Consider the following 21596-nt stretch of genomic DNA (forward strand, 5'->3'; position numbering starts at 1 on the left):
TTTGAACTCGCACCTTGTTTTTATGTGAATACAGGCAAAGCTTAGAAAAAATGAGTGAGTGTACAGTGTGATCAGTTTTTATTAGGTTAATATTTGTGTGTTAATTTATGTCACAGTGCATCCTTACATAATCATGTGCAGACCTTAAGCATGAGAGTTGATTTCACTCATGCTCATTTAGTCTAAGTAAAACAAACAACTTTCTCATTGCTTCTGTTGAGAAGTAATGTTGTCTCTATTACTAATTTGTTTATGGCTCTCACATCCCCCAGAGAGCCTCCTTAGAAATCCAGGCACTTAATTTTTTGGGACAGACTGGAAGGAAAAATAAAAGCAAAGGCCTGGCCTGGACTAAATGGACTCCACAATGCAGAGGGGGATGCACAGTACTGACAAATCAGACAAAAACAAATACGAGACTAGTATACTGATGAGAGTCGCCTGAGAGTGCACAAATGAGACCCTCATGCCTGTTTGAATCTCTTTCAGAAATGCCCACCATGGGTTGGTCATAATAAGTCTCCCTACGAGAGCAGTGGAAACAACAAAAGGCACCCCCTGCAGTAGTAGAGATCTAATATTGGCACCCGTAGCAGCTGGCAGGCTGTCTCCTGTAATTTTAGCGCACACTGATGCAGAGGAAAGATTTAATGGGCATTGGTCGGCGTACCCTCATCTGAGGGCGTAAAGGAGGCAGAGCAGAGCGAGCAGAGAGGGAGGGGAGCAGAGGGAGAGGACAGTGAGGAGAGAGGGAGAGAGAAAGCAGCGTGTGAGGGCTGCTGTGGCTCAGAAGTAAAGTCAGGCAACTATCTGGAGCAGCATGACTCTTCTAACACTTGGACTGTATCTGCCCCTCTGGTTTTGTTGTGGCCTGGCTCAGTCTTCTTTTCCGGACAGTTTTATTTCATTCCCAACAGGTAAGGATGTTGTAATCCCAAGCCTGATCCTCTGTGTATGTGTCTGCGTGGGTGTGTGTGTGTATGAGGAAACTGTGCTGTACATACAGTGCTATGCATGCACAGGTGTGGAGAGAGTTGGGCTGTAAAAGCATGGATACTAAATGTCTAGTTCTAGGGTTCATTTTGAGCTTATTATGTTTGTAAAATACGCTTGTGTTTATTTTCTTGTCACCCATGAGGTAGCCTTCAAATGCCTCTATAAATAGCAAGACCAGCTCCAGTCCCTCAGTGAGAGGCACAGGCACCCAGCTCTAGGAACTCTGCTGGACCGGTGTCATGATTTGACAGTTTGCACCTGTTTAGCCGTTACTTATGCTGCTTATGCATGCTCAAACCTCTTTTATTTATCCAGTTTTTTTTATTGAATGTGTGGGATATTTGTTGATGATGACATGACATGACGGGCCTCAGTCGTCCATGCATGCCCATGTGTCTCTCTTTAAATCAGGATTCACGATCAGTTGTGGCATAAATTAAGACAGCACATTAACATGACCTGTTGCGATTGTTTCCTCCTAATGTCGACACCTGGCGTCACTGCCTGCATGCACACCTTGCACAGCTCTCAGACCCCAAGAGCAGCAGAGGAGATTCAGCCCATGCTGTTTACTGAGTCCGCCTCCACCCCCACTGTTTCCTCCACCCCCTTCACTTTGGCGCCGCCACGCTCATGTGAGTCAAAGTCATGTGACTTTCTCTTGTGGAATATCTGTCTGTTGATATGTCCTTGGGTGATATCCAAACTACTTACTGTCTTTTGACCCCTGAATGACACCTTTAAAATACTCAGTTGGCGGAGCACATTTGCAGGAAGGAACGACTTAGCAAGCCGTTTGCTGTGGGTTGGGACTTATTGCTTTAAGAAGGGATGAATTACAGACACAAACTTTTTAATCAAGACCATAAAATTATAAAGGAGTCAATCTGTTGGTTCTCTTCTGTGCAGCATTTGTGTCAAAATTGAATGGCTATTTTTATTTGCAATCTACAGAATGAGGACATTTCATATCATGGTGGTGACTCAGAGCAGGGCAATGAGGACAAAGGTTCTGCCTGTGTTCGAGGCCCCCGTGGACCTGCTGGTCCCCCTGGGATTGAGGTAGGATCCGTGCTCATCATGGTTACCCAGCATTAACACTGTACTTTAGATCTGCTATCTTGCCTTCACCATTACATTCCAACACACCTCCAACAATTCGACTGACTGTGTTACTTTCGCGTTGGGGTCTGCATAGGTTCAAGGCGTCAAGAATTAAGACTCCTGCACTATATTACCCCCCGTCTTCCCTCCAACTTGACAGTTCCTGCAGTGGACGGGATGGGGATTTCTCTGGCCCTTGCAACACAGCAACCCATTAACGCTCTACATTTAGCTCAGACACAAATAGCCTTTTTCCACTGTCTGCCAGTGTGCCACACATCATTCTCAGAAACCGTCCGAAGAGCTGTCTGCCTGGAAAGGCGTACTGGGTTGCGTAAATTCCAGGGATTACCAACACAAGCCTCTGTTTGTGTACTCTGGTGATGAAAGATATTAAGACATTTTGGTTCAGTGGGTGCTTGATATGCCAACATTTCAGAAGCAGGATTACCAAATCATTTTTAAAGCTTTGCCAATGTCAGGCTTTTACAGCACCAGCTGGAGTGTAGCAGCAATTGAATTTATCAGAAGAGACCCACAAGGTAGTTTTTAAATCAATAGTGGCTGCTCAGCCTTTAGCTAATTGAAACTGCAGCTGTGGGTTTCCAGAAGCAGTCGTGCCTTTGTGGTGGGATGTTGTGGGAAAAAAAACTAATTTAGATAGATATCTGTGTGATTTATGAGCATATTCAATAAATTTATTGTTTTTTTTATGCTCATCAGGGGCCACCTGGATTACCTGGGATAGGAGGGCCTAAGGGAGAAAAGGTAAACAGTTTACTTCCCCATGTTCTAGTTCCAGATAATTTGTGGGCTCATTATACACTTTACAAGCTGCTCATTATTTTGGAAGCTAGAGTCCACTTAACCTGTCGCACACAAAGATACTTGCTGAAAGTGTATTAAATAACCGCTGTCCTTGTCCCCTCCTCCGCATCCTGTTGTCAGGGAGAAATCGGAAGACCTGGGCAAAAGGTGAGAGTCCCCATTAATCACTCCATATTCTCCGCTAAGTGGATTTATTCAAAAATGAGATGTGCTGCCTCCGCCTGCTCACTAGCTGTAACTCAGAGTGCTGCCAGTGCCTGGTTGTGTGCTCCAAGAAATTGTGAGCAAGTACAACCTTGACAGGAGACAGCACAGCCACACTGACAGGACGCAAAGGGATGCAGAGCTGCTGAGACAGGCTGTTTTGATGGCAGACAGAGTTAACATGCAGGTCTCCTCTCACAGAGGGAAATTGCCTCTCTGTTGACCCCACAAAGACACCCAGCATCATGCCTCCCTGTCAGATGCCCCTCCCTCTCGCACACGGCTTTATCGAAAGCTCCGGATGCAGGGTTTGATCAGGGCGTGCGGGAGAGAAGTGATCTCCCTAAATGATCAGTCGTTGTGATTGAGCAGTGAAAGCGGTCCGGTGGGAGAGCTTCAGCTGACTGGTGGCCTGACTGAGCAGCTTTGCAGCACTGCAGGGCAATTTAGTTTAGTGCTTCAGCCAGGTCATAAATCATTTTATTTCCCACAAGCATGGGCTCCTGTTCTATATACAGCCCATCATTTAATTAAAGAGAGCAAAGTGACAGGGCTCGTTAAAGTCATTCTCCCCCTCCCCCCACGTGTGCAGCAGTGTCTGATAAACACCATAACAAGCAGGCTGTCAGCTTATGCAGCAAATCCTGCAGTTGGATTTTTTTTTTCACCTGCAAAGCATATGGACATTTCATTAACACTTAACTGCCTCTTTAGCTGTGGCAGTCATTGTTTTGTTCGTCTTAAAAGGTATCTGAGATCATGTGTTCAATTTGATTTCTCCTGTTAGGGTCGGACGGGTCCTCCTGGCCTTCCTGGGAAGCAGGGACCAGCTGGATGGCCAGGACCAAGTGGGCCCAAAGTGAGTAAGTCAGTCCTCATAACATAGATGATGCTATAGTGACATATGGCATGACATGAGACCAGCAGGAGCCAAGATAAGGGAATGTGGATTAGCGTTAGCTCTGTGCCATTTGTGCAATGAAACATGTAACATGAAGATAATCTTTTTTATGTTGACGCTTGATTGAAATAGTACAAAAGTACCTGCACTCTCGTCAGTACTCACAATGTGTTCGTTTGGGGGTGGGGATGATATTTTGAAAAGAAGCCAGTCCACATTTGTCTTATTGCTCATGTTTTCCTCCTGTGTCAGGGTGAGAAAGGTGACCCAGGGCTGATGGGTTTACCTGGAGCCAGAGGACCAATTGGGCCACGGGTATGATCTATGTTATGTACACCACTGATGTGGGATGATCTCACTTTCAAAGTACTTCATTTCATCTTGGATATTTTCTTTCTTTAACTGTAGGGTCTGCCTGGGTATAAAGGGGAAAAGGTATGTGGCTATTTTTGTGATTATCATTGAGTAGAAAATGTAATAAGATAAAATGATGAACATGTTTTCTGTTGTGCATGTTATGTAACACACTGTAATCTGTTCCATCAGGGTTCACGAGGTGATCATGGCGAGAGAGGAGTGAAAGGCGACAAGGTGGACAGTTTATGACTGGGGTTCTTGCAAATGAATGTAGTAGAGCTATAGTGCATATGTACACATGTATACATGTAATGATAAATGTATATGTGTGATTTACTGTTCTTTATCCACAGGGTGCAATGGGTTTCCCAGGGATGCTTGGACAAAAAGTGAGAAATGCATTCACACAAGAAGGAGTTTTTAAATTTGCTCCACTGAGTTGCAGCTTTCCAAATCTGATTTGAGTTGATCTGATTTGTTGTGCAGGGGGAAATGGGTCCAAAGGGAGAACCTGGAATCTCAGGAAACAGAGGACCCACAGGCCGACCAGGAAAGAGAGGCAAGCAGGTGAGGAGGTTGTGGGAATGTGACATTCTGGTTGCATTGTTTTAAAACCGTAATGTATTGAATCGTGCCTCCACTTTGACTGCACAATGGGATCTTTTGAGCAGAGGAAAAGTAATTGTTGTGGAGCAAATAGATTAAGCATGCAGGCAAAACTGAAAGTGCACGGAGCAGAGATGTTGCTTCCAGTAGCAAACATGCATGTAATTCATTATATTTTTGTTATTTATTATCTGTTGTTGTTATTTGTCTGATAATTATTTCTTAATTAAGTTAATTATAATTTATATTCATGTGAAAAAGTTATGTGCTCAGAATGTAAACATTATGTAAAGGAATGTTTTAAAATGTATTTATTTTGAACATGTTTCAGGGAGTGAAAGGAGACCTGGGTAGTGTTGGTCCTATGGGACCTGCAGGCCCCCAGGGCCCTGCAGGCCACCCTGGTCCTCCTGGATTACCTGCCACAGGTGAGAACTTTTTCTGAGAAATGTCACAACAGACTTAAAACTCTTTGAAGATGCTGTTTTTAAAATGAACATACTGTTCAGTCGGGTCATGAATTTGAATTTGTACATGCTCTGTTCTCTGAGAGTGTGTGAAACGCTGCTGTGAGGAGTAGCAAACACTCCTGTCAGCAAAAGGGAAGCACACTTTAGACCAGTGTAAGAGGTAACACCGGTAGTTGTATTTAGCACCGGAGAAACTTTATCTCCTGAGACGAAACTAGATGCCGTCTTCATGACATCATGTTATAAAAATGGATTCACAGATGGCGAGCCTCCATACAGTTTTACAAGTATGATGTCAACAGATAGTTGATGTGACATTTGTTATCTTGATGAGGTTCATGGATGAACTGAGTTTATCGTGTTTGTGTCTTGATAGATGAATAGAATAGCCTGTATTCTCACACTTGACTTTGACTATAAAATATTTTGTGATGTCTAAGTCAATTTTTCTGCTTGCCTTTTTGTACTTCTTGTCTTTTTATTTAGTATTTCCTCCTCTCTCTATGTGTTTAGGACTGTACATGGTTGGAACAAAGGGTGCACGTGGTCCACCAGGGCCTCCTGGAAAGTGTAGCTGCAGCTCTCTCAGTACTTCTCCATTTGATGATTATCCCTCCAGAGGAAACTACCCCAAAGTACCAGCGGTGAGGACTTAAATGCGAAATGGCATTCATTTATCATATTTTTATCATGGGAAAACTCACAATTAGAATTTAATTTAAGGATTTTTATCAAAATGTGTATTCTGTGTTTATTTAATATCGCTGGCATTATGCAATGAGATGTTATTTTGACTTGGGGTTGTTGAGTTTTAATAACCTCTAAGTTAATTATTTAGAGAGAAAAAGTTTTGAAAGATAAAAATATGCCAACCAGGGAGATGGGTATTGCTTGGGGACACATAATGTCAGCTGAAAAATTAAATTTTGATGCTCACTATCTCAAAATTTTACTCCATCGGGACTCAGGCCTATAATTTAAAACACACTTAATAATGGAAGCATTTCCTCACTTTGCCTTTCGTTCAGATATTCGTTGTGAGCAATGAGGAAGAGCTAGAGCGCCTTCACGCAGACAATGCTCTTGCATTCCGCAAGGACCAGAGAGCTCTTTATTTCAAAGACATTGATGGCTGGCTGCCAATCCAGGTATCAGTGCCTGCTGCAAAATCACATTATTTCATTTTCCACACTTTTCAAGCACATTTTTTCCTTTTGTTTAAAACTTTTTTTTAAACTCTGTAAAAGACTTTTCCATTCCAGTTGACACCGTTCCAGTCCATGGAAAACGCACCTGATGATGAAGGTTACTGTGGTGATGGGATAGTGCAGATTTCCAGCGGCGAGGAGTGTGATGACAGAAACAGAGTTGTCACTGACGGCTGCGTCAGTAAGTCATGTGTCCGTGTTAGGTAGTGTATAATAGCTCTTTCGTTGTACTTTCGTGTGCATGTATAACGTGACGCCCTCCACCCCTGCTGTCTCCCCTTACCACAGAGTGCAAACATGCCTACTGTGGAGACGGATACCGCTATGAGGGTGCTGAGGAGTGTGATGGAAAGGACTTTGGATACCAGACATGTAATTCATATCTTCCAGGGTAAGCACAGTGTGCAACTTTATGACAAAACCTTTCACTGTTTTTTTTTTTTTTTGACATGTGAGACTGACCCAGATGTTGTTTTTCTTCTTCTTTGCAGGTCATATGGTCACCTCAAGTGCACACCCTACTGCGTTATTGACTCCACAAACTGCAAGTACTTCACTTGAGCAGGAAGCTGGACAGTGCAGGGCGATCCTCTGTGTGTTATTTTCTTAACACATAACAGGAACATTTTCATGCAGAAAAAAAAAAACATAATGCTTGAAGCAAGAGACTCTGGAGATAGAGGCAGCCACTGATTCTATGATAAAAGAAAAAGATAAGAAAACATATTAATGACTCCTCTGTATTGCTGCTGAGATTCCTCGGAGCTCCTCGAAGTTATGCTCGGTCTGTGGAGGTGGAAACCTTCAACCACACATAGGAAACGCACAGGACAACTGCACGCCGTCTTAACAGGCAGGACTTAAGACCGGCCTCTTCATCATGCCTGACTGGACCGGAATCAGCTTCTGGATGCAACAGTTGTGTGACAGCCATGCAGAAACTTGGTTAAATGTGCCAATGGGAGATGTTGCAGTGGGGCAGTAGCTGGGCCAGAGGTGTATTAATCTTGACCCAGTTACTGTTGAGAAAGAGAAGCAGTAGGACATCCAGAGCCGTGGCCTCAGGTATTCCACTGCAGCGCGAATGACGGTGCATAGCATTTGCATGAGGCTGAGATTATTGAGATCATGACTACAGCTGTCACTATCCAAGCACGTAACCTATCACTTTACTTATTATTGCCACAACAAAGTTCGCACTGTGTAGTATCAATATCACATCAAGAATTTCAGTTGTGAAGGTAAAACTGGGCATATAGTCAGATCAGTATGTGTAGTGCGTGAATTATGCATGTAATATTTTCAGTGAGACTGTTGTGCCTGCTCATATACCAAAGGCCGACTTGGCTTGTGGTGGTACTGTATTCACAGGGATATCCAGTCCGGACAAGGTTTCACACATCCAAACAATTCTCAGGAACAAACAGGTAGTGTAGCTCCACGCAGCACCTTTCACAAGGCCTCCTCCACTATTCTCTTCGTAACCGAAACGGCATTGACTGTACGCTGAAGCACACAGATAACTCAAAAAAGAGCTTTAAAGTATCAACAAGGTGCAGTCCTCCGGGTGTGATCGAGTTTCTTCCCTGTGCTTCAGTGAGAAATGAAATATACTGTATGTGAAGGCTTGAAACTGTTATGTCCTTAATTTTCTCAAAGCACAGGAAAGCCGGGATAGTCTGTTAGCTGCTAGAAGTGGAGGAAGTTCAATTCCAGTCTGTTCTATGGTCATTACTGTATTTACTCTAATACCTCTTTATCCAGTCTTTCTGTCTTACAGTATATACAGCAACAGTGAAACTCAACAGTAAATTTAACAGAGTAGATGTAGTCCGCTGTGTGTTGGGCACCAATGGTGAAAACGACTTCTGCCGATATAAGCTGAAATTTTCCATAAGCTACTGTATGAGTCGCAGTGCCAAGGGAGACCTTTTCTCAGCCGTACTTAGATGTAGTCAGGTGTTCTAAAGTGATTCTTCCGTACAAGCAACTGAAAAATAAAGACTGTTACCTTATTGTCTCCGCATGCTTGTGCTACCATGAGTGTGAAATGCTTCCACTTTGTCAAACTTTATATTGTAAATTACTGCATTCATCAGCATAGCAGGTGTCTTAAGAGATATCAGTCTTGCTTTGCCCAGAATGTAGCTCAGTACTGTATGTATCACACACCATACATTATAGTGATGAACTGTTCCATGCACAAAGCTGAAATATCTTTTTGGAAAAGTGTGTTGAATGTTCTGTCTGTGGCCTGTGCTGCTGTGCTGTGTCTTGTACTGTGTATGCACAACAATGCTGAAACATAGTATGCATGTGATAATGTACTGTAAGGCTTTATGAAATATAGTATGCACTGTGACTGGGATAGTGAAAGTTCATTTTGTGTCATTATTCTGATATGATTTATACAGTAGTTGTGGGTCATTTTAAAAAGAAATGAAAATAAAACAGGAATTTAAATCATTCAGCTTTTCGCATGCATCTTCAGTCCGGGGGTTTGTCAGCAGCTCTGATTTCTATCTGTCGTGAGTAAGCGGTGACAGTGATTGGAAGCTGTGCAAAAAGCAAATGGACATTGATAGAGATGCTATTGATGTTCTTTCAGAGCACTCACTGTAGAAAAAAGCAGATATCTATCAAGAGGGGAAAGAGATGCTGTCAGCAGCTCCTTGCAAAGTGCTGCGTTAGACAAAACGGTGAACAGACCACACAGTGAAGTCTTGCCGTTTTCAGAAATGGCAGTGGGGTTTTTTGGCTTTCATTCTGTCTTGTTGAAGCCCCCTCGGAGCTGAGTCTGTGCCTGGAGATGTGGCACAGCGATACAGGTGGGGCCTGGGCAGCCAGCCAGTGTCACAGCAGAGATCTCTGAGGCTGGACCTGACCATATAACTCTATTAGCATGCTGTACTTCTTTTACTAAATCACATTAGGACAATTTGTCTGCTCAGATGCCCGAGTAAAAGCTTACTTTGCCTTATTTATCCCATCAGGCACATTCCCCTAACCAAGCCAATCAGATTTGTACCACAGATGTCTCAGTGCAGCACTAAATGTCATTGAAGATGCAGAGGCCAACCTGATTCCACTGCTCTGTAATGAAAAGATCTGCTGTGCACACAGAAGAATCCCTCCACCCCCAGATGAAGTTTTCTATTTGTGAAGTTTGGGAACCTAAGTTAAAATTAATTCATGAACTAAAAGCTGTTTGTATTTGATTGATTTTCTGTCCTCTCTGGAAGACACTGGTAATGAAGTTAGACATGTGGGAAGAAGGATCTGTTTCGAGCTGTCACAGGCATTAGTCGAGGGACTGAACACAAGCACTTCTAATAAACAGAAGGGGCTATTTGTTGCAGGTTGGGTGGGGTAGCATTATAATACTTCTGTGGCAGAGGGGACGATGCAAAGGAGGCCACAGGGACAGGAAGCAGGCAGGAACCCAGCTGCTGGCCCAAGCCAAGTGAAAATCCTTGACCTATAGGGAGGAATGGCTGGCATGCAGGGTGTTGTGGTCCTCGCAGAGGCCACACTTACTGCTGCACATGCAAAACACGCACACACAACAAGGCATGCAAAGGTACACAAACTAGAACACCTGTGCAGATTCATTACCTCCTGCTTACTCAGACTTGCTTGGTTCACAAGTGAAATGTAGAGGAATGATGGTCAAGGTTGAGAGGAAATGGCCTAATAAATAGAAATATGCTTCTATGACCCCTGGGATCTTATCTGATATTAATATAAGACAATGTCTTTGACAACAACAGGACTGAGCACACCCTGAGACAGTTTAATCATTTATTATGTAAAAAATCAAATATCATCTTATATACAATCATAGCAAAAAAAATTAAATGTTTGTAATATTACAACAGCATATTTTCACGATTAACATTGGAATTTATATGCTAAAGGAAATCAACCAGTTGCAGTACATCTGCAATGTAAACCTGCTGTAAATGACTTAGTTCAAGAAATATTAGTGTGCATTCCTGAAAAATCAAAAGAAAAAGATTAAAGGTAAAAATACTATATAGTATACAGAAGCCCCATGAGGATATTCCTGCTTGTTTGAATGGCTCAGTCAATCTATTGACAAACTTTAACTTGGCTGCAAGGTGGAGTCTTACCACTTGACATCATAAAATATTAAGTATGGCTAGTAACAACACTCAAGTATACTTAGCATGGATGAGATGGTGAAAGGTTAAACTGCTGTAGGTTCCTGTTCATTATCAGTACCATAATGAAGAAGCAATGGATTTTAACTTTCACAATCGATCCCGTTTAGGATTATTTATTAACTTTGTTAATTCTCGGCCTGGGCTTATATTTAGAGTTTTCATTGGCACATTATGTTACTTAATACATAAAACCATGCAATCATCAACATGCTATGTGGATACAAATGTCCATACATTCACACAAAAAGCTGGACAGACATGATCCCAATTACATCAATGTGAAATTTATAACTTAAGAAATAATAAATAAGACATTGTGAAAATACAAACAATGCATACGTTTGTGCAGAGGATGCCCACATAAATATTGAGCAATTGCCTGTACTTAAACAGCTTCACTGTAGTTTTTCCATTCTTGTGTGTTATGATACTATAGGCAGCAGAGGATAATTCACATGAGAAGTTCCTATTTGGTCCCAGGGTAAGTCTATAGAGCAACAGTTCTTAACACTGTTTCATGTAAAACAAAACAAATAAATAGTCAACCTGCAGGATTTCTATTTCAATAACTGGGTAAGAAATAAAAACGATACTGACTAGAATTTCCACTAAGCTTCAACAGGCAACAGTGCAAGGGAAAAAAAAAAGTCATCCTAGTATGCAATTCCATCACATACATAAGGCATATATTGGGCATTGTCACAATTTGACATTGTTTTTAGTTAAATAGTGCCTTCTGTCAGTTATAAGTAACAGCACATTTTATGAATCCAAGGAAACAGGATAATCTTGATTAAAACTTTTTCTTTGCATTCTGATCAGTTCAATCCCAAATGATTTTCCTAGAGCCAAATACTCTGTACCGTAAAACATGTACAGTACATAAAATGTCACAATAAAGCAACAAAATGTGCACAAAAAACAAATGTCACCACGAATCATTATGATTGGAGTCTGCATAAAAGGGCTTAAAACCCCTACAATGTCAATGGTCTCTTAAACAAGACCCAGAAACTACAATCTGTCAAACCACAATGTCTTAATTGCTAATGCTCGCTTTGCCCCTTATGGGCTCCTAAATACAAACATTAATACCCTCTTCAAACACAGACCCTCTACTGTCATGTTTAACAACCACTGGAAACACCTCACACCGACACGGGACATGCTCACACTATTTTGTACATGAGACGCACTCGATGCATCTGGCAACTTCTGTCAGCAGTTAGCTGCTACTCTGCCCCTGTGGTCAGGTTCTGTCTTCCCTTCAAGTTCGATCAACACTGTTCGGGTTTTCACACCACTTCATCAGACTCTAGGTTGTATTCTTCATACAGGGAATCTAGTATGGCCAGCTGCGTCTCCATGGCAGGCAGGTACAGTCCCAGGTCCCTGTGCATGCCGCTGGTGAAGCCGCTTTTCAGCTCATCGCCTTCTCTTGACACCAATGCAGCACTGAAGCTTTGATAAGATGGGGCAGCCCTCAGTGCCAACTGAGACAAAAGAAGCACGCAACAGTCACACTCTAAGAACAGACAAAACTCACAAGGCAAAAGAGTTGGTGAGGGAAAGAAATACCTACAGCAAATACTCCTCTCACGACCCATCCGTGGTACTGCCGAAGGGTCTTTCCATAGGCATTGTCTGGATGAAAACATACACCGAACATGACGATTCTCAACAGTGACCCCACACCAAGCTTCTGTGTATTTGAGCTTATTTGTAGATGTCCAACTGTGCATCACAGAAATCAGACTCACTTAGCGCTCCCTGGATGTCTTGTTGTCCTGCATTGACCTCTGACAGGAACTCCTTGAGGAACTTCAGGCCTCGTCTGAGCCACAGCAGAGCCTCAGTGGCCGAGTTGCGCACCTGGGCGACATCTGTCCGGACTTCATGCAGCACGATGGACTGTAGTGTGGGGAAGCTCTCGGGGTCTGACATCAGCTTCTGGTGAATTTTCTAGAGGGTTAAGAGACGAGGTGATATAGTAGAAAGAGCTGGTGCTTTTGCTGTTGATTTTGAACAATTAAAGACAAAAATAAAAGTGATACATAGTAACAGCTCAACAAGTTACATGATTAAAAAGAGTGATTAGGCATTTGTCTGATTTTCAAGCTGAACAAACAGTTGAGCAGAAATGTATACAGCAAATGTCTCCCTGTTGACATATTATATAGAAAATCATTCACGAGTGATTTCTCTTACTGAAGAACATCTATGTAATCATGTCTTGTGTTGAACAGTGAAATCTGTTTTAAGACAAAAGATCAGTATACACATACCTTAATATTTCCAACAAAATCCATTTTAACTGGTGCAAACACTGTGGACCCCAGCTTGTCTGAGAAGAGAAAATCCACGATCATTTCTTTGTTGCTGATGCAGAAAAGATTCTTAGTTTTGTGTCCTATGTTTTGATGTTCTGGCTGTTAATAGTCAGTGATGAACAACGACAGAAGACCCTGTCTAACAACTTGAGGGGAAATTTTCAGCTTTTGGCGGCTGGTGAGATGAGAAAATTATTTAAGCTTTGTGACACACTGGCAGACTTGATACGCTAAGCAATTGTAAAAGCACAATGCATGATGTCAAACAAAAACACCACTAGTATCTGGATCTGTGTCAAGGTTTGATGGGACAGATGTCATTGATTTGGGCTGGAAAGCACAGCTGGAGATGAGCAGGCTTATCCAGCTTACAGATCATGTCAGTGGAGCTATGATTAATTAATTAGTAGAGATTCATCTGACATTTAAAGAGGAAAAAAAAACAGCTATCAGCTATCAAAGTTTATGTGCAAATCTCTCAAACCGCTAAATAATTCTTAATGAGCAACAATCAGTCTCTCCTTCTAAATTTTGGTGCAAGTCTGATAAAGCTCTAGAAACTGTAGCAGGCACAATGTGCGTCTTTTGTCACTGACCACATATTAATGGGCAGCACACACAGACACATGAACATGTTTGAGCTATGAATAAATCTCGTCATACAGGAGACTGAAGAATAAACAAAACCGCTGGAACATATACAAGTGCAGAATGAAATAATGAGGGCAAGAAAGAAAAGGATGATGACAAATCCAAGACAGAAAGCTTCCACCTCATTAACCACAGACAATGTGAGTGATACAGCATGCAGAAATGACAAGATAGGAGAAAAAAGATTTCCTTATAAAAGTTGTAAAGGGTGAAATGACCACTGCACATGTGGCATCAAAGAAAGAGGAAGAGAGTGGCAGATGGCCTACCTAATACAGGTACTATTGCATAGCATGAGTCCAAAAACTCTTGAGTAGGGATACCATTGTCGTCGTCCAGTCTTATATCACTAAATCTAAAAAAAGTAGAACAGATTCAAACAGCAGAGTGTATTAGAGGTAAGTATGCCATTTTCATTTTTATTTGATCAACTCAAACAGAAAAAGAAAAACAAAGGTACAAAGGTCAAAAACCAAGACAGAGAAATTATTCACACACTGTCATGCAACTCTATGCCTAACCATACCTGAGACTATTCTGCTACGTTGTCTACAACTTAACAGAGTTGCTTCTTTTTACTGTTTAATATTAATGCTCTAAAGCCATCGCATCAAACAACTCCAAAATGTGCATACTGCAATCCCCATCTTGCAGCTGAATACAGGTTAGGCGAGACAGTGATTAGTGAAAGTTTATATCATAACTGAAAATTACAGAAATTATTATGAACTTTCTAGTACATTGTCCAGTAACACTCACCAAGGTCTTTAAAAAAAGGAAAGTAAAACATATTTGAAATACAGAGTGAAACAAAAAAGCTTTACAAACCCAAATATCAGATGAGGGCCTCTCTGTGTCATGTGATCAAGAGAGAACACACTGATATAAAACACTTGTCATGACATCTTGAAATGTAGAATAATGTAGAATTATTCTGTGCAACACTGTAAGGACAATCAAAAACTAAATAAACTAATATCTGTAAATATCTATAAATATCTATAATATCTATAAATATCTGTGCAGTGTCTCAAAGATACTACATATACCTTAAATTGGTTAATCCTAATACTGTCATAGTGAAATATCATCGATGATGATACAGAAACTTCATGCAGTACATAATGTGTCCTAAAGGATGTGACCTTCCTGAGTGGCATATTCATACCTGTGGCTCATTGTGCTGAAGAACGTGTCCACCTGCTCTGTGTCTTCTGGCTCTGTTGAATCTGTGCAGGTCTCGCCTTCAGGCTGACCCTTTTCTTGGTCTGGAAAAGCTTCCTGTTGGTGCTGAGGCAGGACAACAGCTTCCTTGTTGTTGTTGTCTTGCTCTTGACTTTGGTCCAGTCTGTGCTTCTGCTCTTCTTCTGTCTCCTTTTGATCGTCAACTTCATTTTCCTGAACTCCCTCTGCTGGTTGGTTATACTGTTCAATCTCAGAGGTCTTCTGGGTAGTGTGTGAAGTAGGATCAACTGGCTCCTCATGGGCTGCGCTTTTGCCATTGGTCTCGTCAGTGTCTGGGTGATACAGCAGATGAACAGAAGACACATACAACGTACTGTATAATACCAGACCAAACTAACATATGGTACAAATGGTTTCAGTCAAGATGTCTGAGTCAGAAGGTCTAAACCCCAAATTTCATCAGACTGGGTGTAGAAAATTGTGAAAGTGTAGGTTTGGTGACTTGCACAGCTATCATATGGACTCATTCTCTTATAGCACTGGCAGGGAACACTGACAAAAACCTTACGTTTATCCTTCATTCACCATATTATTAAAATGACAGACTTAAACAGCAGCACCACGTTTTCTATGGAATTTAAGTACAACTGCACTGACTTCCATGGTTGATCTTTTAAAGTGTGACACACAACAGTTGGGCGTGGCAAGATGCAACTGGTTTCAGTTGTGACTGCACCCTACTTTAGTGCACAGAGTAAAAATAGAATAAGGAGGAACTGCAAGATGGCAGTTTGCTTTCTGTGTGGGGGTTTCACCCCGCACAGAAAAGATTAACATCTTAATCCAAGGAAATGCTCTTTAACTCTTTAAGTACTGTAGTACTTTTGAAAGTTAAATTTGACTGACCAGTTTAACTAATTCCTATAAAACTCATATTTACGAAAGGAAATGGGACACCACATCAGCACATTCAAAAATAGCTTTAAAATAGTTTTTAAAAATGGATCTTAGACAGACAGTAGATATATCAAAGATAACCACAATTATTAGGAAACGACTGGCCTTATTTCCCATCACCAGCAGTAGCTTCCCCTTTGTGCTGCTAAGGGAAATGCCATAATATAACTGGGCATCCATCACTGCCTGCTCAACAAAAGGCAACAATTTATCCACATCAGTTCAGGTGATGTACACAGAACAACCAGGCCCCTTTTGCTCGATGCAGTCTTTTCTCAGTAATGGTTGTCAGTCAGGAAGTGGTTGGAATACCTGACTTACCTGATGGGGAAAAATAGTGCTCTGGTCTATCTGGCTCATCTGGTCCCTCTGCTCCAGAGTCAAGGCTCTGTTTCTCATGTGCAGTTGCTTCTCCTGAGGTTTCACCTAAATCTCTCCATATCCATCTAGAATGAATTTGAGGGCACTAGGTTAATTATAAAACTTGGGACAGACTTCATTTGAGCAAATACAATTTGCAATTGTGTCTACTGCCACAGAAATGCCATTAAAAGGTACAGAAGAAGCTTCCTAGGGTAAAATAAATAAAGACTCATACAAAAATAATGCCTCTCAAACGTCACTTACAACTCACTAGATGTCTATGGCAGTGTCTATATCTGCAGAGACCCTGCCCTCCGAGTGCATTTTTATTTTTATCACTCTGTATGTTTCTGGGCGTCAGCAATCCTGAATAAAGATAGCGGATTGTCGAGTCTCAGGTCATTAACTACTGTTGTTTTGAGTTGATGGCTACTTGACAACACCAACCCAAAACAACAGTATTTGGGTTGGGTTGGTGGCTACTTGATGACACAGGAATCAACAATCAGCTATGTTCCTTCAGAATTACTTATCAAAACAACTATTCAAAAGCAACCTACTTTTCTCCAAGGTTTTGATTTAAATGGTTGACAGGTTTAATCTGTTGGAGAAAAAAAAGACATTAGCAAATTAGAGTATATATTTTGAGGACAAGTCTTACTCTGTATACTAGATGTTAACGGGTTATTATGATTAGACACAGGAAGGGCGATATACCTTCTGAGGTTTGATTGCTGCTACTGGAGGAGATCCTGGTGGAGTCTGTGTTGCCATGTCTGGACTGAATGTACGATTTGCTATCTGCATGCATTCCTCTAGAGTCTTAAGAAAAGTGGTGCACGTAGACTTCACCATATTTCCCGTGTCTATTCCTGTCTGAGAAGAGCACACAAACATATCCAAACATCAGCTAAGCATGTTGTTTGGTAATATCTGCTCTAGAGACTCTTGAAAGCCATTACCTTTTTTTTATGTATTTGTGACAACATTTTCTATCTGTCTGGTCTCTAACTGTAAGCAAACATCAGTTAATCCTAGTTGCAAATGTGTTACGCTGTACTGCAGTTTCATACCAACAGCAGCTTCTCTCATTTCATCAGCTCATCCAAACGTTAACCTTACCTCCGCTGTGTCTCCTAGCTCATCATTCTCCTTGATCTTGTTTACTTGTTGTAGAAGAAGGTCACAGTACAATCTGAGTTCTGACATCTTGGTTTTCAGTGCCTCTGTGTTCTCCTGGAGCTCTGTAACCAAAGTTTGGCAAGACGTTCACAATATTTTACAATAAAATACTAGCTGTGTAAGTGCAACCCACACTTGTTAAGACTATGGCATCTAAATACCTTTTTCTCTCTTTGTTCGGTTGTCTGTAAGGCAAGCTTTGGCTGTTCCCAGTGCCACCAGCCATTTCTGCCTCTCAGCTGCATTAATGGCTCTGAGGTAAAAGTACTGCTCTCCTGGTATAGTCAGGTCAACTCGTGTAGAATCAGAGGAATGGACTAATTCAACACATCAGCAAACAACGAGACATGCTTATCAGAACAACGTCCAAATTGCGGTAGAAAGAAAGCTAATTAGTCATACTTGCACAGTGAAACACAGTATACAGGACAAAATGAGCCATACCGACCTTGGATTTCACACACTGAAATTTTAATGCTGCCCTTGCAACCTTTCCAGGCGTCTTCTTGTGAGTCATAGTAAGACAAAGTTCCTCCATGAAGCACAAACCAACGAGGTTGCCAACCTTTAAAGAAAAAGTAGATCATTTCTGTAACGTTGCTGTTCAGTGAGTATGGGTATTTAATTTAGATATAGGACATCACTTAGTAAAAGCCTACATGAAACAGGGTAATCTAGCTTCCTAAACTTTGAAAACGTTTCCTATCCCCCAAGATACGTCATGTTAGCTACAGCAGTTGTTAAATCAGATTATAATGACAGATGGGGGGACTACCTAACGTTAATTTATCTAGCGCCACCCTTCAAAGCTTGGTATATAAGGTTAACTTCTAATCAGTTAAACACCCGATTTAGTTTTGTTAAAGAAATGTGCCTTGTTGGTTTAAAGTGATGCACAAGCTCCGGCAGTTGAGATCTGGCGGTGGCTAGCGTTAGCTTTGGGTTGCCTGTTAACGCTATCTGTAACTCTACACAAGTGACGTCGTCATGCTAGCTAAGTGCCTTAAAACGGACATTTTAACCGAAAATACCCAACGACTGTGAGGTTAACTTACCGCTTATGTAATTGGTCCATTTATACAGCATTCCCTCCATTTTTTAATTATGTGTTTTTGCCCTTCATTACTTGTTTATCATAACAAGATATGCCCAAATGACTGCAACGACTCCATCGGGCCCCGAGTTTGATTTGTGGAGTAACGTCCTCGGCTTTAGATGTCAGTTACGTAGCTAAAAGTGCGTAAACTTTTTCGTGAATGGGGATCTAAGCTATCATGAGAGAAACAGACGGCGATACTGTCGACGTTCCTCCCACTTGCATCAGAGGATTAAAAATACCGTAGGTGTTGGCTGTGGTGATTGACACAAAGACAAACCAATGGAATACGAGAATATATATAAAGGGCGTGGCTTCAGAATGCATGTGTCCAATTGCAGAGGGAGGAGGGCAGATACCAGAACAGTGGTTGGATTTGTTGCTGAATTTGGCTGCCACGTAGTTGGCGTTCCAGCCATGTACTTGGTACTGAATTTTATGGAAATTTGTTTTTTGTGAATTTTATGGGCAAGTGAACTATTGTCCATCAAAATGATTCTTTTTCCTGTTTGTTCGATAATGTCCTCACTGTTTGTGTTTGTCACTGCGGGGAAACTGCCAGAGCCAGAAGTGAAAATTGAAGTTATACATAAACCCTTCATGTGTTACCGTAAGTCAAAATATGGAGACATGCTTCTTGTTCATTACGATGGATTCTTGGAGAGTAATGGCACCATGTTTCATTCCAGGTAATGTGTACGCTAATAATGTTGCATGTGTTGCTGTGCAATTCTGTTCCATTCCTTGCATTTGCAGGATGGGTCCCTGCTTGTTTCATCTTGGAAAATCACTTGTCAGTATCTGTGATATCACCTTATTGTACGTGTCTGTTATATCAACTCCGTCTGTACTGGACTTATCTTTCTCAAAGAAAACTGTGAAGATTCTTTGTGACTCTTTGCAGCCGCAAAGATGGAGATAAAAATCCAGTGTGGTTCACTCTTGGGACCCGAGAGGTGATCAGTGGTTGGGATAAGGGTCTGCAGAACATGTGTACAGGAGAGCGCAGGAAGCTGACCGTCCCTCCATCTCTGGCATATGGCAAGGAAGGAAAAGGTAACATAGGCATTTAAAACAAACAACATATTAGAAAGGGTCTGTTACATGAGACCTCCACTTCTTCCTGTGTTCCACCATGTCTGTACATTGTTTCATGATTTTTCTTTGTTCACAGGGAAGATCCCTCCAAGCAGCACCCTAATTTTTGACATTGAGCTCATGGACATCCAAAATGGTCCCAGGTCACATGAGTCCTTCCGAGAGATGGATCTAAATGATGACTGGAAGCTCTCCAGGCAGGAGGTGTGAAATTCTTTTAGACTGCTTTTTTCCTGTATTAAGAGTGTATATGCTGTATTTTGTTGCCTTTGGTGAATGTTATTATTATTCTAACCGAACTACAGGTGAAAGAGTACCTGAAGAAAGAATTTGAGAAACATGGATACTCACCTAATGACACCCATCATGAAGTGATGGTGGACGACATTTTCAAAAACGAGGATGAAGATCAAGATGGTTTTATATCTACGAGGGAATTTGTCTACCAACACGATGAGCTGTAAAAGACTGCGTTCATCTGCTTTTTATAGACTACAAACTACTGTTTCTTTGACAATTTTTCCCATTGAAATTGTGAGATTAATTCAGGAGTTGTGAATTACTTACTATGCAGTATTCCATAGAACTCTTTTTTACACTGCGTTTGAACCGTATTGTCTCACTCTTGGTTTAACTTGAATACATCAGCTCCATTTGTGTCATTTTATAGGAGACCAGGTCTGTAATTTATTTATATTTCCATTCACCGTGCACTGATAATGTCACCACAGATGTATTTAGGTTACAGTGTTGCAAAAATTCATTTCATTAAATAAATGTTTTCAAAATTAAAATATATGAGGTAAATATACTTATTTAGTATCTTTACAATGCATGTGCCTAAAATAACCTGTGCATGCAGGGAGCCTTGGTGATGCTCCATGGTGGTAATTTCTTTTTTGTACATGTCTCCATTAATCACTAGAGGGCACTCTTATCCTAGACTTTTGCATACAAATTTTGACAGTAATAATGTTCTGTCAGTGGTGCCTCTCAGTTTCTAGCAGACAAAATTATCAAAGTGAGATGATATGAGGAATAAATCATTAAAAGTATGAAGGAGGCAAATTCTGTGTTGTGCCTTAAAGGAATATTGTTGCATTTCATTGCTCCATGTACAATTGCAGTGAGCTTTAGGCAACCATCACATTCATTACATTTTGCAGAAATGTGACCTAAAAGGGAGTCCAAATGTTAGATTATCTCTTTGATCTCTAAGTAGGAAACTGACATCATTGAGTTACCATTTTAAATCTATGAAATTACCCCCATTGCACGTCAAACATCATGTGAATCCACATAACCAACTTCCTGTTTGTTTTCCGTTAAGTAATGAGAAGTAATAAGCACTGTAATAAGGTAGTAATGAGGACTCTCCTTTTCAAGATTGTAATTCGTAAAAAGAAAAAAAAATTGTTTGTGCTTTACTAAGATTTTGGTTGAGTGAATGATAGAAGAGGATGCAATCTCTTTTCCCCCTAACAGTAGAGGCCTCAAGCAAGCATCACAACAAGCATCACCGTCACATACTTAAAGTGTGATGTATTGAGTATTAAGGCCATTGTAAGACATATCATTTCAGTTGTTCCATTACACAGAGCTGCATGAAAATTGCACCATGGTAAGTTTCTAATACAACAGCATAGTGTTATGAGAGACATACTGCAGGTGTGCATTTCAGTTTTGTTGGTTGCTTGTTATCTTAGTCACTATCTTAAAGGTACATAACCCTGTTCCATTAATTAACTAACTACTAAAAAGATGTGAGGAAGAAGGCTACAAGACACTGACGAAGGTTGACATGCTACAGTGAAACTCTTACAAAACACAAACAGACTTCAGAGTAGCGAGTCAGTGTGAACACTGTGGTATC

General features: G+C 41.1%; 3 protein-coding genes across 7 annotated transcripts; 2 read left to right on the forward strand and 1 right to left on the reverse strand.

Moving 5' to 3' along the window:
- Positions 1 to 81: 81 nt before the first annotated feature.
- colq (collagen-like tail subunit (single strand of homotrimer) of asymmetric acetylcholinesterase) lies at positions 82 to 9134 on the forward strand. Of its 4 annotated transcripts, none has more exons than XM_046399993.1 (17): positions 82 to 917; positions 1522 to 1631; positions 1951 to 2058; positions 2824 to 2868; positions 3049 to 3075; positions 3920 to 3991; positions 4286 to 4348; positions 4442 to 4468; positions 4580 to 4624; positions 4744 to 4779; positions 4877 to 4957; positions 5328 to 5424; positions 5953 to 6110; positions 6495 to 6614; positions 6714 to 6855; positions 6963 to 7065; positions 7166 to 9134. In XM_046399993.1, exons 1-17 carry the CDS (start codon positions 821 to 823, stop codon positions 7233 to 7235), a joined length of 1401 nt encoding a protein of 466 aa, XP_046255949.1. In that variant the 5' UTR covers positions 82 to 820; the 3' UTR covers positions 7236 to 9134. The 4 variants fall into 4 exon arrangements, with proteins under 4 accessions (XP_046255949.1, XP_046255950.1, XP_046255951.1 ...); XM_046399994.1 differs by having other exon boundaries at positions 6729 to 6855; XM_046399995.1 differs by having other exon boundaries at positions 5980 to 6110.
- Positions 9135 to 10461: 1327 nt separating this feature from the next.
- plekha8 (pleckstrin homology domain containing, family A (phosphoinositide binding specific) member 8) lies at positions 10462 to 18890 on the reverse strand. Its single transcript, XM_046398458.1, has 13 exons — positions 18585 to 18890; positions 17978 to 18094; positions 17691 to 17846; positions 17470 to 17591; positions 17065 to 17223; positions 16908 to 16948; positions 16306 to 16430; positions 15011 to 15359; positions 14112 to 14197; positions 13147 to 13205; positions 12622 to 12823; positions 12444 to 12505; positions 10462 to 12354 (listed from the first exon to the last, which is right to left on the reverse strand). The coding sequence occupies exons 1-13, from the start codon at positions 18622 to 18624 to the stop codon at positions 12157 to 12159; spliced, it is 1716 nt and encodes a 571-aa protein (XP_046254414.1). The 5' UTR covers positions 18625 to 18890; the 3' UTR covers positions 10462 to 12156.
- Positions 18891 to 18927: 37 nt separating this feature from the next.
- Positions 18928 to 20805, forward strand: fkbp14 (FKBP prolyl isomerase 14). 2 transcript variants are annotated; one of them, XM_046398464.1, is made up of 5 exons: positions 18928 to 19051; positions 19188 to 19314; positions 19530 to 19681; positions 19800 to 19927; positions 20029 to 20805. In XM_046398464.1, exons 2-5 carry the CDS (start codon positions 19226 to 19228, stop codon positions 20185 to 20187), a joined length of 528 nt encoding a protein of 175 aa, XP_046254420.1. In that variant the 5' UTR covers positions 18928 to 19051; positions 19188 to 19225; the 3' UTR covers positions 20188 to 20805. The 2 variants fall into 2 exon arrangements, with proteins under 2 accessions (XP_046254420.1, XP_046254419.1); XM_046398463.1 differs by having other exon boundaries at positions 18982 to 19314; positions 20029 to 20804.
- The last annotated feature ends 791 nt before the right edge of the window (positions 20806 to 21596 follow it).

Source organism: Scatophagus argus, chromosome 9 (assembly GCF_020382885.2).
Source record: "Scatophagus argus isolate fScaArg1 chromosome 9, fScaArg1.pri, whole genome shotgun sequence".
NCBI classification, from domain to species: domain Eukaryota; kingdom Metazoa; phylum Chordata; class Actinopteri; family Scatophagidae; genus Scatophagus; species Scatophagus argus.

Excerpts from the sequence above, each read along its gene's own strand:
- plekha8 (XM_046398458.1), bottom strand. The coding sequence starts at position 18,624 with ATGGAGGGAATGCTGTATAAATGGACCAATTACATAAGCG. Across the intron at positions 17,592-17,690 it reads CCGAACAAAGAGAGAAAAAG|AGCTCCAGGAGAACACAGAG; the intron begins GTATTTAGATGC and ends CTTTGGTTACAG. Across the intron at positions 13,206-14,111 it reads TGCAATAGTACCTGTATTAG|ACAAGCTGGGGTCCACAGTG; the intron begins GTAGGCCATCTG and ends TTCTCTTCTCAG.
- fkbp14 (XM_046398463.1), top strand. The coding sequence starts at position 19,118 with ATGATTCTTTTTCCTGTTTGTTCGATAATGTCCTCACTGTTTGTGTTT. Across the intron at positions 19,315-19,529 it reads GGCACCATGTTTCATTCCAG|CCGCAAAGATGGAGATAAAA; the intron begins GTAATGTGTACG and ends GACTCTTTGCAG. Across the intron at positions 19,682-19,799 it reads ATATGGCAAGGAAGGAAAAG|GGAAGATCCCTCCAAGCAGC; the intron begins GTAACATAGGCA and ends CTTTGTTCACAG.
- colq (XM_046399993.1), top strand. The coding sequence starts at position 821 with ATGACTCTTCTAACACTTGGACTGTATCTGCCCCTCTGGTTTTGTTGT. Across the intron at positions 4,469-4,579 it reads CTGGGTATAAAGGGGAAAAG|GGTTCACGAGGTGATCATGG; the intron begins GTATGTGGCTAT and ends CTGTTCCATCAG. Across the intron at positions 5,425-5,952 it reads TCCTGGATTACCTGCCACAG|TATTTCCTCCTCTCTCTATG; the intron begins GTGAGAACTTTT and ends CTTTTTATTTAG.